This window comes from Motacilla alba, chromosome Z, assembly GCF_015832195.1.
Source record: "Motacilla alba alba isolate MOTALB_02 chromosome Z, Motacilla_alba_V1.0_pri, whole genome shotgun sequence".
NCBI lineage: Eukaryota > Metazoa > Chordata > Aves > Passeriformes > Motacillidae > Motacilla > Motacilla alba.
This window is the reverse complement of record NC_052046.1, coordinates 30,036,382-30,060,559: the sequence shown is the minus strand read 5'-3', so window position 1 is coordinate 30,060,559 and position 24,178 is coordinate 30,036,382. Positions and strand designations below refer to the sequence as shown.

Sequence of the window (24,178 nt, the reverse complement as noted above, 5' to 3'; positions counted from 1 at the left end):
GGATCAGCAATGGTGTGGCCAGCAGGTCCAGGGCAGGGTGCCCGCTCCGGTGAGGCAGCGCCAGGAATCTGGCCTTCGGGCCCTCAGCACAAGGCACTGGGGGCTGGAGCAAGCCCCTCCAGAGAGGGGCCACAAAGCTGGGGAAGGGTATAGAGCACAAGACTTATGAGGAATGGCTGGGGGAGCTGTGGGTGTTTAGCCTGGAGCAAAGGAAGCTCAGAGGGGCCTTATCACTCTCTAGAGCTGCCTTAGGGGGAGTTGTAATGAGGTGGGGGCTGTCTCTTCCTCCAGGGAAGAGGTGACAGGACAAGAGCAAAAGGCCTCAGGCTGTGCTGGGGTCGTTTTGGCTATGGAGAAAACGTTTTCACTGAATGGTTTGTCAAGCCTTGGAACAGGCTGTGCATGGAGCACTCGAGTCACCATGCCTGGGGGTACAGTATATGAAAGCTGTTTGGATGTGGTAGTTTACAAGTCTAGCTATGAGATTTGTATCACACCTTTACAGTGAGTGAAAAGTGTCTTCCTCTTAGAGTCATTGCAAAGGACCTTTTTTGAGAACATTTTTATGCCAGCCATATGGAAGTTGTGAATAAAAGGCAGAAAAGTAACTCCGGCCATTTGCCTTCTTTCTCCTGCTATGTAGTAAAGTCCAATAACTTTTAAATAATTTGCAGCTGCAGATAAAAGGCTGATTTTTCCTGAAAATTAAAGTAATTTTGTATATTTTTTTCAGGAACAAAAAGGAGTCATTAGGATTTCTATAACTACTTCTATAACTCTACAATAGACAAAGCTCTTTTATGAATCAGATACAGCCTGTATATAGAATAGGTGTGCTGACAAAATGTGCTTGAAAGAGAACAAGATGCTTAATGGCTTTATGCCTAGCTTTGTTGCATTTGGATGGTCTCTCTTTGTGTTGCCTCCAAAGATGCTATTTCAGGCTCCCAGGTTTCTCCAGTACCACTTGAACTAAACACTTTGGGCTTAAACCTGTCTGAGAGGTGACAAACAGGAGAATAGAACTTCCTGTCTATTTCAAATACTAAATGCAGACAAAAACAAGATACCAGGTCATTTACTCAAGCCATGGGTTATACCCACTGCTGGGGCTTGCATTTCTTGCAGGATCCTCTCAGGGAGAGACAGAGCTGCATCCCAGGCTGCTGGTGCTCACAGTCACCTCTCTGGGTGAAGTAGAGCCACTGTTCTTGCTCTGTGCTTGTGTTATCACGGAGGTGGGGAGCCCGGGGTGGGGAGGAGGACCTGTCTCTGCAGCACCTGTGTAGGTATCCGCTAAAAAACCAGACATGGACGTAACTGGCCAATGTGATAAGGGAGGGTAGGAAACAGACAAGTAGAAGGAAGTAATTTGACAGCACCATACCACTCCATCAACAGCCTGGCTAGATGAGTTTTTGTAGGCATTGAGCCTTGCATATAACCTTGAAAGACTTCTGGTAGAGTAATGAGATCCCTCAGAAGTCCTTCCCAGGCATGGAAAGCAGCCTGTGAGGGAGGCTGGCATCATGACTGACTGGAGAAACAGGGAACAGGCAGGGGCAGGAAGCTGGAAACAAATACGAGATCTAGGGGTGAGAATGACAGTCATGTTTGTGCAGTCATAGCCACAATATATGTTCCTCTCTTCTGATTGTTGGTCACTACTGAGAGTCTGTGATGGCAGTGAGGACAAATGTGCCTCAGACCAGCCAGTAATTATCTACTGCAGCAGTTTGGATTTTAGAATTTATGGGGCTATGGTTTCATTAACAAGTTTGGAGTTAAACTCTCTCCCTAGCCATTCTGGGAGGGGTTTCCTATTGTGGTTTATAATTTTGTACAGCACTAAACAGAGGAGAAGACAGCTCCCAGTTCTGCTGACGCACAAGATCAGATTCTTGCATATCGGCTATAATATTAAAACCAGGTCATAAATGAAAGAGGTCACAATGAACTTGAAAATCCTTTTTTCTTTCTGACATAAGTTTCCACATTGTTACTGATAAAAGAAAGACAAGATTATTTCAGTTGCAGTACTAGCTGTACTGTTTAGTTAACATTTCTGTGTGAGGTGTAACTTCTAGATTAAATTACCTTTTATTTTTTCCTAAGGATATTGTGTTTACATAGGTCTTTCACAACAGTGAATTAAGTGAATTAAGGACACTCAGAATCTCGTGAAATTCTTTAAATCTAATTTCAACTGTTTAAAAAGAAAATTTGTCTACCTCTTTTTAGAGTCTGTGTATCACACAAATTCAAACACTGAGCTATTTTTTTTCTCTTTTTATCTGAAGGTAAGCCAGGATTAGCAGTACTGAAGAGGAATGAAATATAATTGATGTGAACTTAAAGGTAAGAAGGAGTCCTTTCCGTCATATTCCCTCTCAGATTTTTGGCAACACATAGAGCCTTCGCTTTCTAACAATTCAATTTTTGCAATTGAAGTAATCTGCTTGAGGCTCAGAAACAGAACTATTGGTCATAGAACCATTTTTCATCTTCTTGGCCTTCTTTGATGTCTGAGAGGCAGGACGTAGGGATGAAGATGGATGGATGGATGGATGGATGGATGGATGGATGGATGGATGGATGGATGGAGGAGACAGGTTGGGCTGGGAGCTGGGCAGGGGCCGCCATAGGGAACTGGTGGTGGGGAGCTGTAGGCTGTGAGTGTTAACTGTGAAAGGAGAAGGCCTGGCAACCCATTCTGACTGCTGACCCTGAGGGTAATGCCAGCTTCTACCAGTCACTGCATCAAGCATAAAGCTCCACGACTGCCAGCTCCATCTACGCTGTAATTCTATATCCTACATATGAATGGCCTACACTTTGAGGTGCCCATATAGCCTCAGTTACACCCCTGAGGTTTGTGTTCAGCAAATTTAATTGTATGATTATTTACCATTTTGTCCACAGGATTTTTCCTCAGACTGTGCACGAGTTGGAATTGCTCTGGGGATGAATAAGAGGTATGCAGCAATGGAAGCATTTGTTTGCAGGAGTCAGATTTCATTTCTTTCTGGAGTCTGAAAAAGCCGATTGATATCTAACAACATTTTATGTGGGGAAAAATGCATTTGGGTTTTGATGTGGCTTTTAAAAATTTTCTTCTTGAATTGGTATTAGAATTATGGGGTTTGTTTTTCTTCCTTGATGTCTGATGCATAAAATAATTATGGCAAGACCCTACCAGTCCTGTGCTAGTAGGTGAAGCCTTCCTTCCCCTGCCTGGCTGACAAGGAGGTGGAGAAGGCTAAAGGGGAGGCAGATGGCAGCATGCACAGACAGGACAGAAAATGGTCTGATTTTGGGTGTGCTGTTGAAGAAGGACTCTTTACGCTTCTGCAGTTTTTCTACATCCTAAATAGTGTATAGTTTTCCTAGAGGGTCATTTTCTGTCACAAAATACTTCCCTTGGAAAGTTTCCAATCAGGGGTTCTGACTGACACAGGAGATTCCAGGAAAAAAAAGGAAATCTGATGGAGAAGACATAGGTTAGTCCATGTTTCTGCCACAAATCTGTGTTGATTTTGGTTAAGTTGGTGTACATTAATTTTTCACAATCACCAAATCTCCCCTGTTTTCCAGACAGCTGCATTGAGACCATTTGTAAAGGCAACATATGTTTACAGATGTAGAAAACACCACCTAAATTCAGTATAAAACACTCTAGAGGTCTAGAAGTCTTGATGACAAGTTTTTCTAATTGGGTTTTCACAAATACAAGCCCTTTGGTAAACTGAGATTATCAATATTTATTCATGTCGAAGTTGTTTTGGAAATAAATTAATAATAAACTTGATAATTTAAAACTGCTATCACAGAAAAAGTCATAATGACATAATGACAAGTTGAACTTTGAGAGCAGACTGAGAAAGCTGTGCAGGCATTGATGAGAAAACAGCGTAGCTGCTCATACTTTAAACCAGTGCTATGGGTAGACTGGAGCAAGGAAGGAAAAATATTTGAACAAGTGTATTGCACAGAAAGGGAATGTATGGAAGACTTTTCAGGGCTTTGGAACTTTAATCATGCTTTTTAATGTGGTACACAGAAAAATGATAGTTGGTAACTACAGCTCCCCTAATGCAATAAAACACATTCTAGTGTTTATTTTAGTGGTTACAGTTTTGAAGGACCTGCAAGCGTGTAGGACCACTAAACTGCTTGTATTAAAACATGTATTGTATCTCTCATATAGTCTAAATAACCTACTGTGGCCGAGTCTGTGACCCTTTTGAATAACCTCAATAACTCAGTTGCAAAAGGTCTATTTTGCTGAAGGAGAAAAATTCAATTTCTTAGGTATTTGCATTTTGAACTACCCAGGAGGGATTAGGTACTAAACACTTTCAAATATCCAATCCCTACTCACAATTTAATTACATTATAATAGAAATATTAACTTCTGATTTCCTCAGCCTGGCTGAGGAGAAGACCCACTTTATCCTGTCACCTAAAACTTGTGCATTTTATAAGACATGGATTTTCCTTGAAATCTTAACTGAAGAAGTTTATATTGCTAGTTGCATATTTAAAAACAAAACAAAACAGAACAAAACAAAACACCTCAGATTCATATGTACAAAAATTAATTTCCCAGAGAAGGATTTGGATATACTCCAATTTGTCAAAGAATTTAAAATGTCCTTTTCTTTTATTATCTGGTCAGAGAGAATGAGCTGCTTGCAACTAGTCAAAAACTAAGAAAGCATTTTTCAGATATTTGACAGATCATTCAAGCAGAGAATGATTCTAGAAAGACCAATATCTGCCCCAAAAGTCCATGTACTGTATGCTAAGAGAGGTGAACTTAATAACGAAAAACTACTGTATTGATAAAAAAATTGGCCAACACATTACTTTGAAATGTGTAACAATTCAAAGCTTACCCTAGAACTTCTATTTACTTGTAGGACATTTCTTTCTGGCTTTTATGTATCTGTATATTTTTCAGTGCTTTTTTACAAAAATTAAGTGAATATTTTCAAGCTGTAGGATAAATGTTGTTATTTTATCCTACTATTTTTTGGGGTTTTTTTGTTTGGGGTTTTTTTTTGGTGCCAGGTGCATGTTGAACAAATGCAGGTAAGAAGCCCTTAGAAATGCATGAGCATGTCTATGGTTTTAGAGGAAGGGGAGAAGTCTGAATTAAGTACTCTGGAGAATGCTTTTCTAACACGAAAATGGCAAAATCTGATGGTGGTATGACCCTTTCAGCTGGTGTTTGTAATCCACCATCTCTACAGAAAGAGATACAAAACTCAACACGCATGACCACACTCATACCAGATACCAGTGCAGAAGACAACTATTATGACATTGTTAGTGTTCTATAAAGTGATCAATAAAATGGTGCTCCTCCTGTACATCAAAATCCAAGCAGATCCGTGCCAAGAAAGGTTATCAACAATCTGCTTGCTGTGGTCCTGCGATGGGCTACGTGTGGTGGTTCATGGTAGCGGCAGTGGAGCAAATGAATGCGCCTGAGGCAACAGCATGGTAAGAAATTATCTGTAAAGATCACTTGTGGCCCAAAGACTGGCAACGGAAGCAGTGGGACTCTAATCACTGTTTAACCCTCTAACCTCAGTCTGAAGCTACAAACTACAAGCTCCCTCCTCAATGCTTTAAACTTAAAGCACCCTCCTTAATGAGTGCTGAGCACTTCTAGTCCATTTCTATGTCTAGGCCTTTGGTTTGGCATCTGCTCTTTTTTCTTTGGAGACATTTCCTCACTGAAAGGGATTGGTGGTTTATCTTATGCCCCCATTTAGGACAGCGTTGACCATGCAACTTACAGCAAGCAACCTGTGATCTCCCCAGAGCATCACCTATTGAAGCCCCCGAGTTTGCTTAATTTCACATGTTATGATTGCAAGGCAGTGCAGATTCCTCAGGGGTGAGGTAGAGCACTCAGCAAGTGAAAACTCTGGCTTTATGGGAGCCTTGCATTACCACTGTGGAGCACTGGGACTGATGCTAATCAGACAGGGACCTGGCAGCGGGGAGCCCTGCTTGGAGTGAGGCTCAAGGAAAGGCAGTGCAGGGGTGGGTGATGAGACTCGTGCTGATGAACAAACCCTGTGCACACAGCATTCTGCTCCGCTCGTTGGTGACATTGTGGGTGGAATTGGGTGCTGTGTGGACTCTGAGCCCTCCAGCTGGCTATCATGCAGGGGAACGTGCAAATGGAGAAGGAAATGGGAAGTGAGGTATCCCAGGTTGCTGTGACAAGGAAACGGGCGTGCTTGGGACTCTGCATACTCAGGAGGCCAGCAGTCCCAGGGGGATCTGGTGAAATCTTCTGGTCTCTGTAACACCTTAAGTCAATTTGTGCCATGCACTGCTCCCATTACTCTGAAATGATCTGGGTTTTTTTTTTGCAGGGAGGTGGATGGCTGGGATGTGTTGTACAGTGCTTTGATACAGGTGCACTTTCACCTAAATGCTGCCTAATCAGACACTCTCTGCCCCGCCTTCTCCCATGTCAACTAATTTTGCCAGGAGGAAAGGTGGCAGATGGCTAGCAGAGCTCACCCTGCGCATCCGTGGTGGCCTCATGAGTTTCTTTTGGGCTCAGTGTACCATCTGTGTATCTGTGTCAACAGGTAAATGCTCTATTTCTTTTATTTCCAAGATTATGCTCAGGAAGTTGCTCAAAAATGCTAGCTTTAAGGAGAAGCAAAAGAGATTTTTACCTTTTCATTGATTACAGCCTTGACTAATCATCTGCTACGAATTAGAATAATTTCTCGGCATAAGCCGGTTCTAGGAGTCTGATGTTGAATTTAGAAATGTGGCCATCAATAATGGCAGTAATAGAAGCATATGCCTGCAGTTTTCTACTATGCCTGGAGTAGAAGATAATTATCATTCCTCTTCTTTCAGCCCTGATTACTGCAACTCATTCTGATAACTGGAGCAATGTTTTTCCTTGACATTCTTAACAATAGCTTTCACAGAGCAGATCAAGGATATTAAGCTAGGTTGCCTGTTGAAAGGAGACAAAATCTTGCATGTAGCTACTATGTAAATTCTGATGAATCATTGAGGCCCACATGGTTTATGCTTCACTAGTTTCACTAGTTTATATCAGAAGTGGGCTGTAGTGTTGCTTTTTTGTTTGCTTTTGTTTCATTTTGTATTTTCCAGTAGAAAGCCATAAAAAAGTAAGGTTGATACATCCTTTTAAGAGAAATCTGAGGCAGCTCTTAGTCATGTGAGTTTAAATGGTTGTCTCTTCAGAACAAATAGGCAACATCACTGATCCCACTGCATTGCCATTTCATTTTTTGTGCCAAGTTTTACTGTTAGTTATTTAAGTGCCCAATTTAAGAAACTGTTGCATCAGTGGAGCAACAGTTGAGCAATTCGGGCTTAAACAAAGAGAGACTTTGGTCGTCAAATTATATTTCTCCTTCTATTTGCACTTTTGACACTCTATTCAGAAACCGCAGATATTGTTGTTTCTTTTTCTAGGGGAAGACAGTTTTTAGTGTAGAGTTTGTTTTTGAAACTTTTGTTTTATTTAGATTGCAAAATATTGATTTTGATCTCTGTGTTCCTGTCAGATGCTCTCTTTCATCAAGATTTACTTGGTATTTGTATATCCATATTGCTGCGTGACTCCTAGCCTGGACACGCACCTTTGGATCCCATTTCAATTAATCTGTGTCTATTCTAGTGGTCACAATGGGAACATAAACTGCTACACAGGAGCATAAGAAGTGTTGCTTACTTAATGTTTCTGAATGTTAATTTAGTACTATTTTTGACATTTTGATAGCAAAAGGAGGAAGACATGAGGTGTGAAGAGTATTCAGTGATAGAGTTCTGTCATTTGGTTTCCGGCTTTAACTAATTTATATTTGAGGAAAGCTGGAAGTACAAATCAGAGGAACATATAACTTTGAAACTACCCAACTTCCTGTTGTAAAATTAGGTGGACTTTGGTTAGACTTTAGTATTAGGGTTTCAGATGGATAGACTAGCAATCAGGGATTCTCAGTATTCCTTTGCAATCCTGGATAGTCTCCCTTTTTGTTATTATTTTTATTTATTATTTATATGCAAAAGTGGATATATTATAGTTGGTCCTGTGTGGCTCAGAGAGAGAAATAAACCTGTGAGTCTTGTCGTTGCTCATCTGCTTGGGTGGATGCAGTAGTCAAGTTCCCTTGTAGTTAAGCTTTTGCTCTGCATTAAATAGGTACTAGTAATACCCCACCCCACCCAAATTCCAGATTGTTAGACTGGTTGAAGATGTGCTGTTGTAGTGTATTAAAATCTTTGCTACCAGCTTTGACCATAATCCATCCTTTTACAATAGTTCAGGTGGCAAATATGAAACTGAAGGAGAGTGTGATTTAGCCCTGGACCTCCATAACAACTTATCATAATGGCTGTCTGAAACAACTACGTTACAAAAGTTAGATTGGTAAATCTGCCTAGTAGTTGCCTAATGCATAAATCCATAATTGCCTGTGTATTCTCAAAAGCTTTTGGGAAGGACATACCTTTTACACATGATTTTCTCAGGTAAAGAGGAGCTTGGCTAATATATGGAGTCCATTAAGGAATCATTAAACAGTTTGTTCCACCTCTATTTTTTTCTTTTGATTTCCAAGATGATGAGGCTAAAAATAGGTCCACTCAAAAAATGTGTGATAAAACAGGGAGCAGGAAAAGCAGCTGGTTATATAATTGCTGTTCCTTTTTTATACATCATGTAAAATGCACTCTGAACTTAGAAAGATTTCCAGTATTTTGCAATATCGTCTCTGCCTGAGACCCTTCAAATTGCACTATGGGAATGCCTTAAGGTAACTTTGGACCCTCTACTCAAGGAATACCTTCTAACAGTTTCCTGACTGAGAGTGCTTTTCCTGAGAACACTCACAGATGGGAAACTGAAGAGATGCTTTCTGTGGAAATGTGAGAGAGGGACATTCTTAGACAAACCTGTTGTAGAGGGGTTATTGTACTCCATTTTCCTATGTACTGGATGAATGTTTTGAAAAGAAGGTTCTTAGCTCTTGTATATTGGAGCAGGCGGACAGACGAAAAAATGCTTTGTTGGGAGATTTAGGTCCTGATCAGGGAGATATTTGCTCAGGAGTTTTAGCATTATGGTAGTGCGCAGAGAGTCATAGCATTGCTTAAGTTCTAAAAGATATTTAAAATCCATAAGTTGAAGTATAAATCAAGTCCACCACTAAATCGTGTTCCTAAGAACCACAGCATCACATCTTCTAAATATCTCCAGGGGTACTTATTTTAAGCCTGCCTACTTATGTGACAAGCCTCTTCCAAGCTGGAATGAGTGCAAAAGATATTAAATGAAAGTTTTATTATTGAATGTCTGTTAACCTAACATCCTGCTCCCTACTACCCCACACCCTGTGGTCTCTGAGCTCAGTCACATCACTGCCCCATTCAGCAGAACAGCAGCCCAGAAAACAGCATTTTTCAGGAAGATCAACTCCCTCATCCAAATCAGCTGCACGGAGGCTTGATCAGAACTGGCTGCAGGTTCAGAGGATGGAGAACAAAGCTCCTGTTTACTCAGGATGTCTAGGATGCTGCCCAGACTCAATGAACAAGAGGCACAAAAATACAAGTAACTTCCTGAAGTAGTGTGCTTCTGAATACTGCTTTAGAATCATGGAGTTGTTTTTGTTGTAAATAACCACAAAGATCATGGAGTCCAACCATGAACCTAACTCTCCCAAGTGCATCAGTAAACACGTCCCACCCTAAATGCCACATCCAAACAGCTTTCGTATACTGACCCCCCAGGCATGGTGACTCGAGTGCTCCATGCACAGCCTGTTCCAAGGCTTGACAAACCATTCAGTGAAAACGTTTTCTCCATAGCCAAAACGACCCCAGCACAGCCTGAGGCCTTTTGCTCTTGTCCTGTCACCTCTTCCCTGGAGGAAGAGACAGCCCCCACCTCATTACAACTCCCCCTAAGGCAGCTCTAGAGAGTGATAAGGCCCCTCTGAGCTTCCTTTGCTCCAGGCTAAACACCCACAGCTCCCCCAGCCATTCCTCATAAGTCTTGTGCTCTATACCCTTCCCCAGCTTTGTGGCCCCTCTCTGGAGGGGCTTGCTCCAGCCCCCAGTGCCTTGTGCTGAGGCCCCAAAGCCGAAGGCCGGATTCCTGGCGCTGCCTCACCGGAGCGGGCACCCTGCCCTGGACCTGCTGGCCACACCATTGCTGATCCAAGGCAGGATGCCAGTGGCCTTTTTGTCCGCCTGGGCACACGCTGGCTGGTCCAGCCACTTGTGGGCCAACACCCCCAGGCCCTTTTCTAGGGGGCAGCTTTCCAGCCACTCTGCCCCAGCCCACAGAATGCTGCAGGGACTGTTGTGACCCAAGGACAGGGTGGCCTCATTGAACCTCACACCACCAACCTCCTCCCATCAATCCAGCTTGTCCAGGGCCCTCTGTAGATCGTTCCTGCTCTCCAGCAGATCAGCACTCCTGCCCAACTTGGTGTCACTGCAAACTCACCGAGGGGGACTCCATCCACTCATCCAGGCCATCGACACAGCTGTCAGGCAGGACTGGCCCCAGGACTGAGCCCTGGGAAACACCACTGGAGCCTGGCTGCCAGCTGCATGCAGCTCCTGGACAACCAGGCAGTTTTTAACTCAATGAGCAGTGTACCCCTCCAAGACACACCAGCCACTTTCTCCCAGAGAATCCTGTAGGAAACAGTGTCAAAGGTTTTACTAAAATCCAGGTAGTCAACACCCACAGTCTGTTCCTCATCCACTGGATGAGGTCACCTGCTCCTAAAAGGAGGTCAGGCTGGCCAAGCAGCACCTGCCCTTCAGGAAGCCATGCAGGTTGGCCCTGATCCCCTGCTTGTTCTGCACGTGCCGTGTCGAGGCTCTGAAAAGGATCTGCTCCCTGACCTCCCCAGTGCCCAAGTCAAGCTTATGCATGGGCATCACTTTTGCTAACTCCCACTCAGCTGGCACCTCTCCAGTTAGCCAGGACAGCTGGGAAATGATGGCAGGTGGCTTGGAGAAAAACTTCTGCCATTTCCCACAGCACCTTTGTGTGAATTCCCTCTGGCCCCACAGGCTTGTGTGTGTCTAAGTGGTGTGGCTCTAATCGTTTCACCTTGGAGTTTGGGAGCCTTGTTCTACTTCCTGTCCCTGTCTTCCAGCACCAGGTCCTGGGTACCCAGAGAACAACTTGGTCGTGTTTCAAGAACTGAGGCAAAGAAGGAGTTAAGTACTTCAGCCTTTTCCTTTTCCTTTGTCCCCACTCTTCTCCCCACATCCAGCTCTAATTGGGATTTGTCCCTTCTAATGTTCTCCCTGCATAAGCTCATGAGATCTTTGTAGTCCTGCTGAGTGGCTCAGAAGGCAACTCCCACTGATTTCCATCCATGCTGAGTGCTCAGCCCTACGGCCCACAAGAATGGTGTCAGAAATTCAGAAATTGAGAAGGACACAGTTTTCCTATCTCCTGTCTTTCAAGGATGTTTACTTCTGAATAACAACTGCCAAGGACAGGGTTCCTCAGCTCTCCCCAGTGCAAGAGAGATGCCAGGTGTTCAGCACATGGTCAGCACAGCCTTTTCTGTGGCTCCCTGTCTCAACAGATGTCTGGAAGCGCCTTGAGGGAAAAAGGTTTTCCTAGAGACAAGCTTTCACTATTCAGCTTTTCTGTGTCCAGGCCTGGTTTAAAGCCAGGGCAGGTTTAAAGCCAGGGCAGGCCTTTGCAGGGGAAGGTGTTCTGGCTTGAGTAGTGAAGGATTGTGCAAAACTTTTTCCACCTCACAGGCCAGAGCAACAAATCCAGGTTGCAGGACCTGCTTCCATCCAGCGCTTGCAGACTTTGAGCGCTCTGCAGCTTTCCAGCAGGGAGAATGACCAGCAAATTGGAAACCTGACTATCTGCCACACGGATTTCTGTTAGAAGAGATAATCTGAGGGAAGACTGGAGGGAGCAATGTTGTTCTTTTACCTTGCACGGCCAGTGCCAAAATGATCTGCCATCTCTCAGTGCTGCGTACGTAAAGAAGCCCTCATCGCTTCTCTAAGTGAACTAAGTGTACAAAGGTCACAGACCTGAAACTGATGGAGTACCTCAGCCGAGGTTCCCCATGATTCAGCCAGCAATCCTAGCCTTGTGGTGTCACCTGTCCTTTAGCAGGGGCCCCGCTTGTCCCCTGCACTCCTGGATCAGCTGCTCTTCCAGGACGGAATGCCACGAACAGCTGTCCTGGGGTGCACCGGTGAGCTCTGTCTTTCTGTCTGGATTGATTTGGTTTGTTGCTTCGGTTTTGTCCTTAAGGACGCCAGTTCCTGTATTTCGAGACAGAGAAAAATGTCCCTGTGTCTGTCTGTTGGAGACCAAACAGTGACATCCAGTGGCCACTCACTTTGCTAAAAATGGAAAACCGTGTCAGCAGAGCGGTGTGAGGATGTGCAAGGGAGAGTCAGAGTGTGCGGGGCAGCGCGGGAGCGGCTCGGGCTGCGGGCTGTGGAGTGCAGCCCCTGCAGTAATCCCTGCAGAGCTGAACTTCTCCCTTGCCTCTGAGGGAGCTCAGATAACTATGGAAAACTTTTTGAAGTCATGTGTTTCCTTATCCTATGTAACACACTTTCCCCAGTATCCCTCCAACCAACTTTCTACAGGCTCTGTCTTTATTCTTAAATATCTTTAGGTTTGGATACTGCTCACTGACACACCCCTGCCAAGTCTGGCAGGTACCAAAATTAGGAGATGGCAGTACTTAATTTGCCATGCTACCAAAATGGAACTGGGACCCTATGATCTAGTCATTATGATAGAGACATTCTGGTTTGTGTGCACTATCCTTTCAGGTTGTCCTGCCCTTAGAATAAGGTTTCGAGGCACAGTGATCAGCTCTGAATACAGCCTTAAGGGAGGGGAGTCCCACAGACATAGAGGTGTTTGAACCAGAGTGCATACGGCACCAAATTTGGCCAGTCTTCCCTCGATCAAGTACGTTGCTACTTCCTGTACTGAGCATCCAGGGCAAAGAATGAGTATTTTTTCCCAATTACCTTAGATCGGAACTTCTATTAACATGTTAGCTTTTTAAAACTATTTATTCTCGTAAAATACTAAAATATTTAGATTCCATCAGAATAGAACAGAGCAGTTATTAAATGCTTCTCTCTTAGTAGAGACAAGATGAAATTCTTGGCCCCTTCTTGTACATTTCAGAGCAGTTTTAACAAATAATGTATACTGTGCATTATTTTGTATTTCATTGTAGTATACAATTTGAAAAATCTTTGACTTCCAATGTTAAACTTCCACAGAATAGCAACTTGTGTCAGTATTCATCCTTTCTTGATTAACATATTTTAATGTATATTTATTTTGTGCACCTTCTGTCGAAGCTAAAAATTTCTTGATCTGCTGTGACATTTTCTCCTGCCAACACAATGCTGAAGCTAATAGACCCAGTGGATCCATCCATCCCCCAGCAGGATGGCTTGCACCCATCGCTGATGCTGGTGCAGGAAAACAGAAGCATGCATTATACAGTTGCATAAGACAGCTTAATTTATCCCATAGCTAGGGCTGCATTCTGAGACTTTGGAGTTGCTGTGAGGTGAGTAGGATCAGCTATTGTTAAGGAAACTTGTTTTGCTCTAAATGTCCATGGTGCTGTATTGTCTGAAAATAGTCAGACATTTTAGAAGAGATGGACTATGACTCACCTTACATAATCCTAAGGTAGGCCTAGACTTATTAAGAATCTAGATAAGTACACACAATTTCAGATAAATATTTAAATTACTGCAGTAGCAATGTAGTCCCTAGGTGTGACTGCACAGGGAGGAAAGGGAATGTCCCTGCATTGCTGTGTACTTCTCACTGTGGCTGCAGTTCCTCTCTGATTTAGCTGAACTGGGGTGGGAATGCAGGCAATCTGCTCTGGTTAGAAAGCCAAAATGTTTCAGGGAGAAAACAATCCATGGGGAGCTGATAGCCAGGCTACGTTTTCTAAAACTTTGGTCTTTTCTTGAAAGAGGGCAGCTATTCACCACCCCTCAGATAAGACTGGAGCAAAGACACAGAATGTCCTTTTAGACACCCACCAAAAACCACTCATCAGATCCTCTGAGATGTGGGCTATTTATTCTACGTGAAGCACAGATTAGCCTTCGTTGCTGCAAGTTGTTTGTCTAAGTTATGATTCTCTAAGGGAATGCTACAGTCTTAGCAAAATAAACAGCATGGTTGAAATGGATTAATCGTAAACTTACACTATTGACAATTGACAAGTTTGCTCCCCAAATGTCCACTTAGGGAAAAAAAGGTGGAACTTGGCCATATAGTGTGAGAGTGATGTGAATTTTAGAGTTCATTGTTCATATGTTCCTTTGAGACTAATTTTTTTTCCCTGTTCGTCATGTGCACACACCCCTCATCTGCTCCCCTCCTCCACAAATTACAGTGCAGTTACTGTATTTCAGCACTTGTGGTTTATAATTCAGATTTTTGACAAATATTTCTGAGTAGTTTTTGCAGAATGTAATTCTTCAATCAGATTTAGAGTTTTTACTGTTACTTTCAGAAGATTTATTAATTGCTAAAGATGTGGTTTTAGATTCAAGATTTTAATTAGTGTGTAGCAAAATGCTACATTGGTAGTTGATTTTTTTTGTTGTCTTTCAAATAATGAAAAAAATTGTGTGTTACCATTTTCTCTAATGTCCTTAGATCCTCAATATGTTATTTTCCCAAGCTTCTTAAGAAAATTCTCATCTTGCATGCCATGAACAAAAAAAACCACTGGAATATTTTGTGAGGGTAACTGTCATCCCCAGAGACTGATTCTGTGGTGTGCATGTGGCTGTTGAACCTCTGGCTACATGTTTGATTGGGGAAAGGTGTAGCTAAAAAGTTTTAAGTTTTAGAAGGTGGTAGAAGCAGAGCAGTCTTGCCACAGCTGTCAAACTTCTTGGTTTGGAATCCAGACTAGCCAAGGCAAAGGCAGTTTCACCCACAGTTCTCTACAACAGCAGCCTGTATCATCTGAGGTGTGATGTCTGTAACTGTTCACGGACTGCTACTGTTATTTCACATAAACAACCCTCTCTGAGATAATGCTTGTCATTATTGCCTCCCAAAAGTATAATCCAAATATATTGTATTTATGACCACAATCAGTTATTTGAAAATTTCAAAATGGAGTCACATGAGCCTATTTTTTTTGTTGTTCCAGAAGTGCAATACGGTGAATTTGAGCCAAATATGCAAAACCAGTGAGGGCTGGTGTAAGCCTAAGCTTGTGCTGCACTCAGTCAGGAGGATAATGAATCATGGTATAAGTTAAATGGAGTTCTTTTCCATTGCGTACTAATGATATTAAGAGACTAGACTAGCCCAAAAGGCTACAAGATAACAGCTCATGGGATTGAAAATCAAGACTACTGATGTTGTTTTTTGTTTTTTCTGGTTTTTTTTTTTTTTTTTTTTTTTTTTTTTTTTATTGCTTACTAATTGGCTGAATTTAGGTGAAATTTGTTACTGTGAAAAATTTCAGGGAGACTAGAGGTAGAGTGTTACCTGGAGAGTAGCATAATGACAACTGTTCGGCATAGGTTTAGTTTTTGTTTTGGAAAACTTCAAAGCTCCCAGTCTTCATTGAATGCCAGTCCTGAGAAAGGATGAAATTAAATCTGATTAAAAAGCTTAGCATTTCCTTCTGAGATACCTGAAATAAAGAGCAGTTCTCTGAACCATTCCTCTCCTGAAGTACAACTGATGTATGCAGAACTGTTTTGAGTGTCTGATATCTTTCTGATTCAATTGGATGTTTGTTTTCCTGTGCTTCTTTTTTCTTTGGCTAAAACATGATATTATCTCAGTGATGGCTTATTTGTAGAGGCAGAAGATTCTAACCTTGGCAGATTTTGTGTCAGTAGTATTTTTTCAGCATTTTTGTGAGGATGAATCAGAGCTGGCTGTAGCTGCATGAAGAGGGAGACAATGACTTCTTTTGTGAGCAAGGTGAGATGCCAGTTCAGAGTCAGCCATAGGTACTAGTGGATTACTTGGTGTCCTCTGTTTATCATGGAGCTTCTCTGGCTACAGGAGTAGGCAATACCACCCAATTGCCATACAAAGGACCATGCTTCTTCCAGGCTATGTGGATGCAATGTAGAGAAGCTTTGCAAGCAATGCTTTTGTTCCCCCTTTGCTAGAATGGTAGTGACAAAGCAAATAAATTATTTCCTTCTTTTAAATAAACCCACTGAGAAGTACTTCTTTCTTGTTTCTGATACTGGCCAGAATAAGGGACACCTGAATGAAATCTGATCTTGGAGGCGGAAATAATTGCAACATCCAAAAGGCCTGTGAGCAACATAGTAAATATTTTGGTTTCCTTTAAATCTGTAAAGTTAGAACAGTGAGAGATCTTAGAGAAAAGCAGCTATCATTGCATCACTGCTTTACTGCCTTGAAAACAAATGAACATAAATAAATGCTCCAGCAAGAACAGATGTTTTGATCTACGTATCTTTTTTTTTATTGCAAAACAATTGTTACAGAAATTTCAGAAAGTTCTACTGTAGTAATTGCCAACTTCTGCTTTTTATTATGCTTCTAAACACAGTCTAAAAGTGCATTGTGAATCCAGTAGACCTTTGGAAAGGACCATTTTCCCTAGTTATGTACATTTAGACAAATCATACTTGAAAAGCTTTTTATTAGTAGGAATTTGTTTAAAATAACATTTTAGTAAATTTTATCCCTTTATAAATGATTGTTATACACTTACAAATGATAGCCCAAATAATAAATGATTAAATAGCTATTAGTATAGAATATTGCAAACACTGTTCCAGACAGCAGTAGCAGCAAATAGACTCTCATCATGTACAACAACTGCAGTGGTGGAAAAAGGATATAACTTTAATACAATTTACTCTTGTGCAGGCATAAAACTGTATTTCACATCCAATTCCCTCTTCTGTCCCTTCCCCCTCCCTCACAGATATTAAAATAAACAAAAGTTATCACTTTCCTGCAGCAGAAACAGCAGCAATTTAATAATCAAATGTTTTCACCTAACAGGCTTTTGAAGTATGCATTGTGTGGCTCTATGAATGATCTGAAAGCATACAGCAAAAATTAAAAGGTCAGAGACTGTTTCACAACCAGACAGGCTCAATGGCTCCATCATTAGACCTCCAACTTGAAGATGATATAGTGTAATCCATGCCATGACTCAAAGTAATATTGAGTTAGAAATGCAGAATAAATCCATCTCCTGACAGAAGTCAGAGTATGCCACTGAAATCAGTGGATTTTCGGCAGATTTGCACCAGCATCGGTAAGACCATAATTGTAGTCAGTCATGGAGAAGAGAACCCTGTCACTGTGTGACCTGTAGTGGTCTGTATGAACTGTATAACTGGCTAAAAAGAGGGTGCAGAAAAAAAAGTCCCTCAGCATTCAATACTACTGCTCCTATGCCAACTTGTGGCAAGGACAGTGAATTCCATATAGAGTAGTGAAGGGTTTCACTAGGTAAGCAGATACCCCCAATGTTTCACTTCTCATCCCGGTTTGGACTGTGACTTTATCTAAGGTGGTTGAAGGGAAAATTCATGCTAAGAATCTTACCCATTTTTTTGAAGAAGATGATCTATACCTAGTGTCTCTCAACAGAACTGAAAATGTGGCCTTTGTTGAACAAAATATACATATTTGTGCAAAAAAAGCAAATATATTATCATTTTTAAGCAGGGGAAGACATCACAACTACTTAAATGTTCCAAGGAAAATCCAGGAAAAACCATCTCACGCTTTCCCTTTGGGTGATTATCAGATCCTCTTCACAGTTTAACCTGAGCAATATAATAAGACATTTATGCTTGTGTTGAAAACCTGCACCACGAGTTTCCAGAGAATTTTGTTTCACTGGCTCACTCTAATACCTTTGATGACTTCTGCTCTCAGGACAGATACTGGCTTATGCCCACTGCAGTCATTGGACTAAGGCTGTGTGCTGCTACCAGCACTTTTTTTTTGAGCTGTTATTCACGCAGTTGCATTTTCCATGCACTGACAGTTTCTAAGAAACAAATAGTTTTCTTCTCATACAAGAAATATACCTAACTAAGATATTTATCCCCTGACAAACGGCTATCCTTTCCGCAAAAGGTACAAATCAGTTTTGTTGGTTTTTTTTACCAAAAAATCTATAAATGGAAAAAAAAAAACAAACAGTAATCTATGTCTGGAACCCAGAGGGATTTCCATATGTGTAGATGAATGGATGTTTTGGTTTTTCATTGTATTTTCAAATTATCCCCTCACTGCCATTTGTTAACTGGCACTTGTGCTAAGAAAATAGTGTAGCACCTGATCTCTTCCAAAAAAAAGAGAGAGCCAAATGTCTGAGCACTGCTGTAGGTTCGCATTTTGTGTTGAGCATTCAAATTTCATAAAATACATTTGTCTTTTAAAAATAATAAAAAATTGCTTACTTTGCTAAAGACCAAAAATAATGGAAATAATGTAAACATCCAAAAGTTTGAATTCATTCCTAACTGGATTCATCTTTACAGGCAGGCAATAGCAAAATGTTAAGTCTCCTAGCAGTCCAAAGAAACTCATGGAACAATGCATGCATTTTCTTTGACACAAAAAAAGACTAGACTTTAAGGAAGAGAAACTACTTCAGTCATATCACACTGTTATTGTGAAAGAATAATGTGCTATAATACAATACCTAGGACAAGTGTATACCCCAACTGTAGAATAGAATCACTTAAACTGGAAACAATGGAATGGATTACTATAGGAAAATATTTATAAAATACTGCACACTGCTTCCTCAGTCAACCAGCATATGTAAACAAACAGCTAAGCTCAGTTGAGTTTTAAAATATTATTAAGGTTCATATATCTTATAATCTTTTGCATAACATGCCAGTTTATCTTTCACACCATCACAACTCATCTGTCACAGCCCACAGTGGCTCATTAGAGGTTTATACATCGGCTCACACAGACGTTAAAGTGGACCTATAGAAAGAAATGTGCAAAACATACCCAACTTACACACTGTGACCAGAAATGCATATTCCATATGTAAGCTAATAATTGGATAGTGGAACTTAATGTTTGATGCAACATGTGCTATTTTATTGAATGTTACAGATTTACAAACAAGACCATGTAATGAGATATTAAAACTGTCCTGTAACGTTCACTAATATTATCACATGTCACAACTACATATGTGTCTATTTCATAAGCTATCCTTTGATACAGAATACATCATATGGCACATGCTATAGCTACATGATGATGGATGATGAGACTTCTATCTCACTAAATGGTCATAATATTGAGAATGGGAAGTCTGGTCCCATTGCAAGAAATGGGAATGTTTTATCATCAAATTCATAAAGGAGCCATTTGATGGCAATGTGTAAAAACCAGGTGAAAATAAAATAATCTAACATCCATCATAATATATTCCATAGACACCACATTGTAGAATAAATGGGAAACATTCAGGAAAAGTAGTGTTCTCACCTCTTGCAATCACACTTTTAACATCTGAATTTACATTTTATATATAATGGCAAATTTTAAGAGGTAAATAAAGTGTTCTGTTTCATTTTACCTGGAATATGTGCTCCAGATCAATAAGGTGCTGTATCCTAAATATTTATACAGCTTCTAGGCTTGGCAAATTTCTTTACCCTAACAAACTAACCAATGGAATCTACCCCAGAGGAGAGCCCTATCCCTAATTCACTAAGTGCTGTGGAGGAATTACTAATGAATCTGAAATTCCTCTTGAGTAGACCAGTAATACAATGAAGATGAAAGAGTCCACAACAGTTTTAGCAGACATTCATAAAAGTAACAAAGAAAACGAAGTAAGAATATCCCCCTCTACTCTCCATAGATAGATAGATTTGGAGAAGCCTCAGGAAAAGGCTGCTAACAGAAGGTTGGCACATTTGAAGCATATTGTTAAACACAGGTTCCTTTGCCCTTGGGCATTTTGCTATTGTTCAACAATCAGCCTGCCACAAGCATGCTTCATATGCACAGAAAGGTTTCCGACCTTTCTTGATATTGCCATGTGACTATAATGCTGCACATGGCCTGCAAGGCAATTGCATAAACATGGTGTCTTGGTGGAATTTAGTTCACTGAAAGCCTGATCAAAAAGAAGAAAGCAAGGAACACGTTGGTGCAGGAAGTGTGAAACACATTGTTCTTAACATCCCCTTGCTGCATTTCCTTGTTTCCTGAATTTCCAACGCAGTGACTTGTTAACTAAATGTTTTCACCTTCTTTGCCTCTTTTCTTGAGGCTGATGATTATTTTTCTGTCTGGATTAGTTGCCTTTTGGACTTAGCTCTCAGATGGTGCTCAGAGTCTCCCAGGGTGAGGACTCAGTGAGAAAACGTCAGCTTGTATTCTCAAAGCTGCCTTTGAAAGATAATTCAATTTAAATAATGTGAAATATGTACCCCACTCACAAATGTTGATTTTTAATAACAAAAATGAGCTGGTTCTACACAGATATTAGTAACTGTTGAGATATTTTAACTTCTCATAGCACTAGTGTCAACTTTTTAAAAGCTTTAAAGTTGCGCCGTCATAAAAGAATGCAAATTGTTTTTCCAGTTGCAGATTATGCTTCTCCAGCCTTCTCCAGTCTTCTGTATACCCTTCCACCTGTGACCACTGGACACTGTCTCATGAGAAGTTTGAAACTCTTGTTGACAATGTGGACCCTTGGAACGTGGGTGGAGTCAGTGGAGTTACGCTTGTCTTCAACCAAAACCTGTAACTGCACTACCGTTCAGACACACTTTACCCACTAAAAGCGCTCACTGTGTGATATGCTGATGAACGGTGGATGCCTACTCACAACTGATGGTTTTTGCTGTTTACAGACACTTGCAGTTTCACTTTGGTTCTTTTACTTACCTTAGAAGCATATAGAAATTCTAGTATTTTCCAGTCCTCTGCCAAAAATACTTTCCTTTAAGCAGCTTCAGTGTAATTACATGAATCTGGATTCAGACTTCTTGATAAATCCTGTATAATTTAAGAAGTCCAAATACAGCTATGTTCACATGAAAAAAAAAGGAAAAAAAGGTGTATATTTTATAGGTGGGGGAATGATGTGAAGAATTGGCAGCTCAAATGAAACAGCAAGAAGAACCTGGTAGCAGCATGGTGGATAAATCTCCCCAATTTATATATATATAATTAAACGGAGCCATGACAACCGGACGTTATTACTATGCTCTGCTCACCTTATTCTTACTGTTTCATCATATCCTTTGATTTAGTGAGACAACATACTGATGAAAAATGTGGTAAAAAAATAAATATATACTATTCCACTTAATTACATTCATCCTGAGCTTGCTCACCTGTGCTAGAACCTAGAATGCCTGTTTTACACAGGAAATCACCTGACATTTTAACATAAATTCTTCTTCCATTTAAGTTGCAGTAAAAAAGGCATTTCATTTCCCTTTCTGCTCTTGAAAATATAAACTTTCTGTGGCACTAGAAGTTGATACAAAAGGAGACAAGTGAACATTTATAGTTGTTGTTGTGTTCATCTTCATTTCCACAAGTGTGGGATGCAAGGGACTTGGGAGACTTGAGGTTTTTTTGCTGCCAGTTCCTACAAAAATAACAAATGCTTTTCACCAGTCATCACAATGGTGACATAGATGAAAAAGAAGTTGTGATTGAAGTTTGAAACATCTAATTTGTAAATCTCTTTTTTTGCCAGATAATTCCTGCATCTTAAAAACTTGAATAATGATAAAAGGTCTTAGGATGCCCTCTAATAAAAGGCAGATATCTGGAGCTATTAATCTATGTCTTCTGACTTCATTAAGGGGGCTTGTTATTCCTCTTGTTTACTGAAGGTTTTGTAAAGCTTTCATCCCTCCCTTTTTTCTTAGGTGCAAATGTCAACTGGGTCAAGATGGAGTACGTCAGTGGTGATGCTGAGATTGAAAATGTGCTCCCTTGACCCGTGGCTAATGCCAATTGGACTCAACATGGGGTGATGTAAGGGTTTTTTAAAAATTCTGCTAAGAAAAACAGACTGAAAAGCAGATGGTCCTTAGACTGCTGGTGAGCTTTGTATAAGCCTAGCTGTGCTTGCTTTCAAAGCTGCAGAAGGCTCCAGTTCTTGACAGTCTCCTCATGGACAGGTTGTCCCCTCTGCTCTCGGGCCTTGAGGACTTACTTCTCTCCAAGGGGTTCCGCAGGCCTGCTGTGTTTCGCTGCCTGTCAAGTTTGTCGCTGATGGAGTAGCTCTTTCGTGTGTGCTGTGCATACAACACGTTGGACTCCTCTGCAGAGTAGCTGTTGGCTCGCTCTATTTTTGGAAGTGGGATGCTGTTGGGCAGAGTTGTTGCAGCACTGCTGTCTTGAGGAGATAAGGGGATTCCCTTCTTGTCTTTGACCTCAATATCCTCATGATCAGAGCTTGGGTGGGTTAGTTCAGCTTCTCTCTCTGGGTGGCAGCATCCCAAGTCTTCTACTTTGCCCCTGAGACTTCCAGGGAAACTGGCCCTCTCTGCAATGGCCTGGGGAGCACTCACACACCTCGTGTCTATGCAATCTGTAATACTTGTGTACTCTGCTGTTTTGACTGGGATACCAAGGCTGCTGAAGTAGCTTCGAGAAGGAGAGAACATGAAGCTGTGAGATTTCACAATTGGTGTTTCCTCCAGAATAAACGGAGTAGTAGCCAGGTAACGACTGCTTTTTGATCGCTCTAAAGTATGATACAAGGGAGGGTCTGAATCCCACGGGATTTGGCAGTTTGTGATTTGGGAATAGTCTGAAGAAAATGCTCTTGTTTCTATTCCAGAAGTTTCCTCATAATCAAGACTCCTGCCAGAGATCTTTTCACCAGCTGTACTGCTGATGTATGCACTATTAGTTAAAAGGGAAGAGGCTATGTGAGCTGGCAGAGCTGCATCTTCAGGACCAAGAATATTTATGGAGCTCTCGAGAGGTTCTGTGTCAGAATGCATCTCATCCATGGCAGAAACATAGATGTCTATACAAGACGAAGGTCTTCTGGAGTCTGGGGCGATTGACAAAGTGCTGGTAGGGGGTAAAGGAGCCTTTCCTTCTTTTGCTATTGAGTGGGAACTGATTGCCCGATGCAGGCTTGGAGATCTTTCCTTAAAAATGCTTTCCAACTTTTCCAACCCACACTTGTCCTTCATATTTGTTGCATAAAAGGAGTGGCTTCGCAAGCGGGGTGTGATCGTAGGTGACGTTGGGGACATGGACTCCTCTCCTGTAGGATCAATGCTCTCTTGAAGCTTGTAGGCATTTCCTTCCTGACTGTTGAAGCTACTCTGCCTCACAATGTAGGCGGCATCAGTACAGTCGGATGAGGTCCTGGATCGGATCTTAGTTGTCTCACCTCTCTCAATGCCAGCCATCTTTTCTAAGGCAGTCACCATTCGTCCCATCATGTCTTCCAGCTGAGCAAGCCTGATGTCAACAGTCTGCAGAGAGGCCTTCATGCAGTGCTCTCTCTCATTTACTTCTTCCAGTCTCATGGCCATGTTCTCCACCCTTTAGAAAGGGAAGAATTGAACAGGTAAATTTCTACAAAGCAGTGATGTTCAGCTAATAGGTCACCAAACCAGTTGGAAACAAATACATCTCAAACCCCAAAGGCAATGTACACCACCTCATCTGCTTCAAAATCCTGATAAAAGAGGTTTTACAAAAAAAAAAAAAAAAAAAAAAAAAAAAAAAAAAGCAAAAAAAAAAAAAAAAGCTATGCACTCAGGAAACAGATACAGTTGACTAAACCAGAGGCATCAACTGTGTAGTGCAGAGGGGGTTTGGGTGTGCCTCATTCTAGGGATAGGAGACTTGTTTCATAAATGTTACTGTACATTACTGCCTCTTGGCTCCCAAAGCTTCTAATTAGGTTATTATGAATGAATAACACTTAAAGCAGATGCCACAGGATTTTGTCCCCAGTTGTGCCACAGTCAGGACCATCACAGGTGGCTAAATGAAGTAAAGAAAGCAGGCAATGCACCACAGAAGAGAGGCACTGCTGTATTTTTACCTCGTGTTTGCCCCAGATTTGCACTACTTAGTCCTATGTTG

At 41.4% G+C, this 24,178-nt stretch overlaps 1 protein-coding gene and 1 long non-coding RNA gene across 16 annotated transcripts in view; one reads left to right on the top strand and one right to left on the bottom strand.

Moving 5' to 3' along the window:
* The first annotated feature begins 2,304 nt into the window (after window positions 1-2,304).
* Window positions 2,305-21,650, top strand: LOC119695898. Its single transcript, XR_005255434.1, has 5 exons — window positions 2,305-2,358; window positions 2,923-2,975; window positions 5,393-5,508; window positions 6,396-6,617; window positions 20,684-21,650. It is a non-coding gene; the product is annotated as an uncharacterized LOC119695898 (long non-coding RNA).
* The window catches only part of TRPM3 (transient receptor potential cation channel subfamily M member 3), a 416,327-nt gene continuing 408,673 nt past the window's right edge, over window positions 16,525-24,178 (bottom strand). For 9 of the 15 annotated variants that reach the window (XM_038125139.1, XM_038125133.1, XM_038125130.1 and 6 more), the window contains one exon: window positions 16,525-23,629. In XM_038125139.1, coding sequence (XP_037981067.1) covers window positions 22,180-23,629 — 1,450 coding nt within the window. In that variant the 3' untranslated portion in view covers window positions 16,525-22,179. The remainder of the gene's footprint in view (window positions 23,630-24,178) is intronic. The other 6 variants (XM_038125141.1, XM_038125140.1, XM_038125142.1 and 3 more) reach the window with 1 other exon arrangement.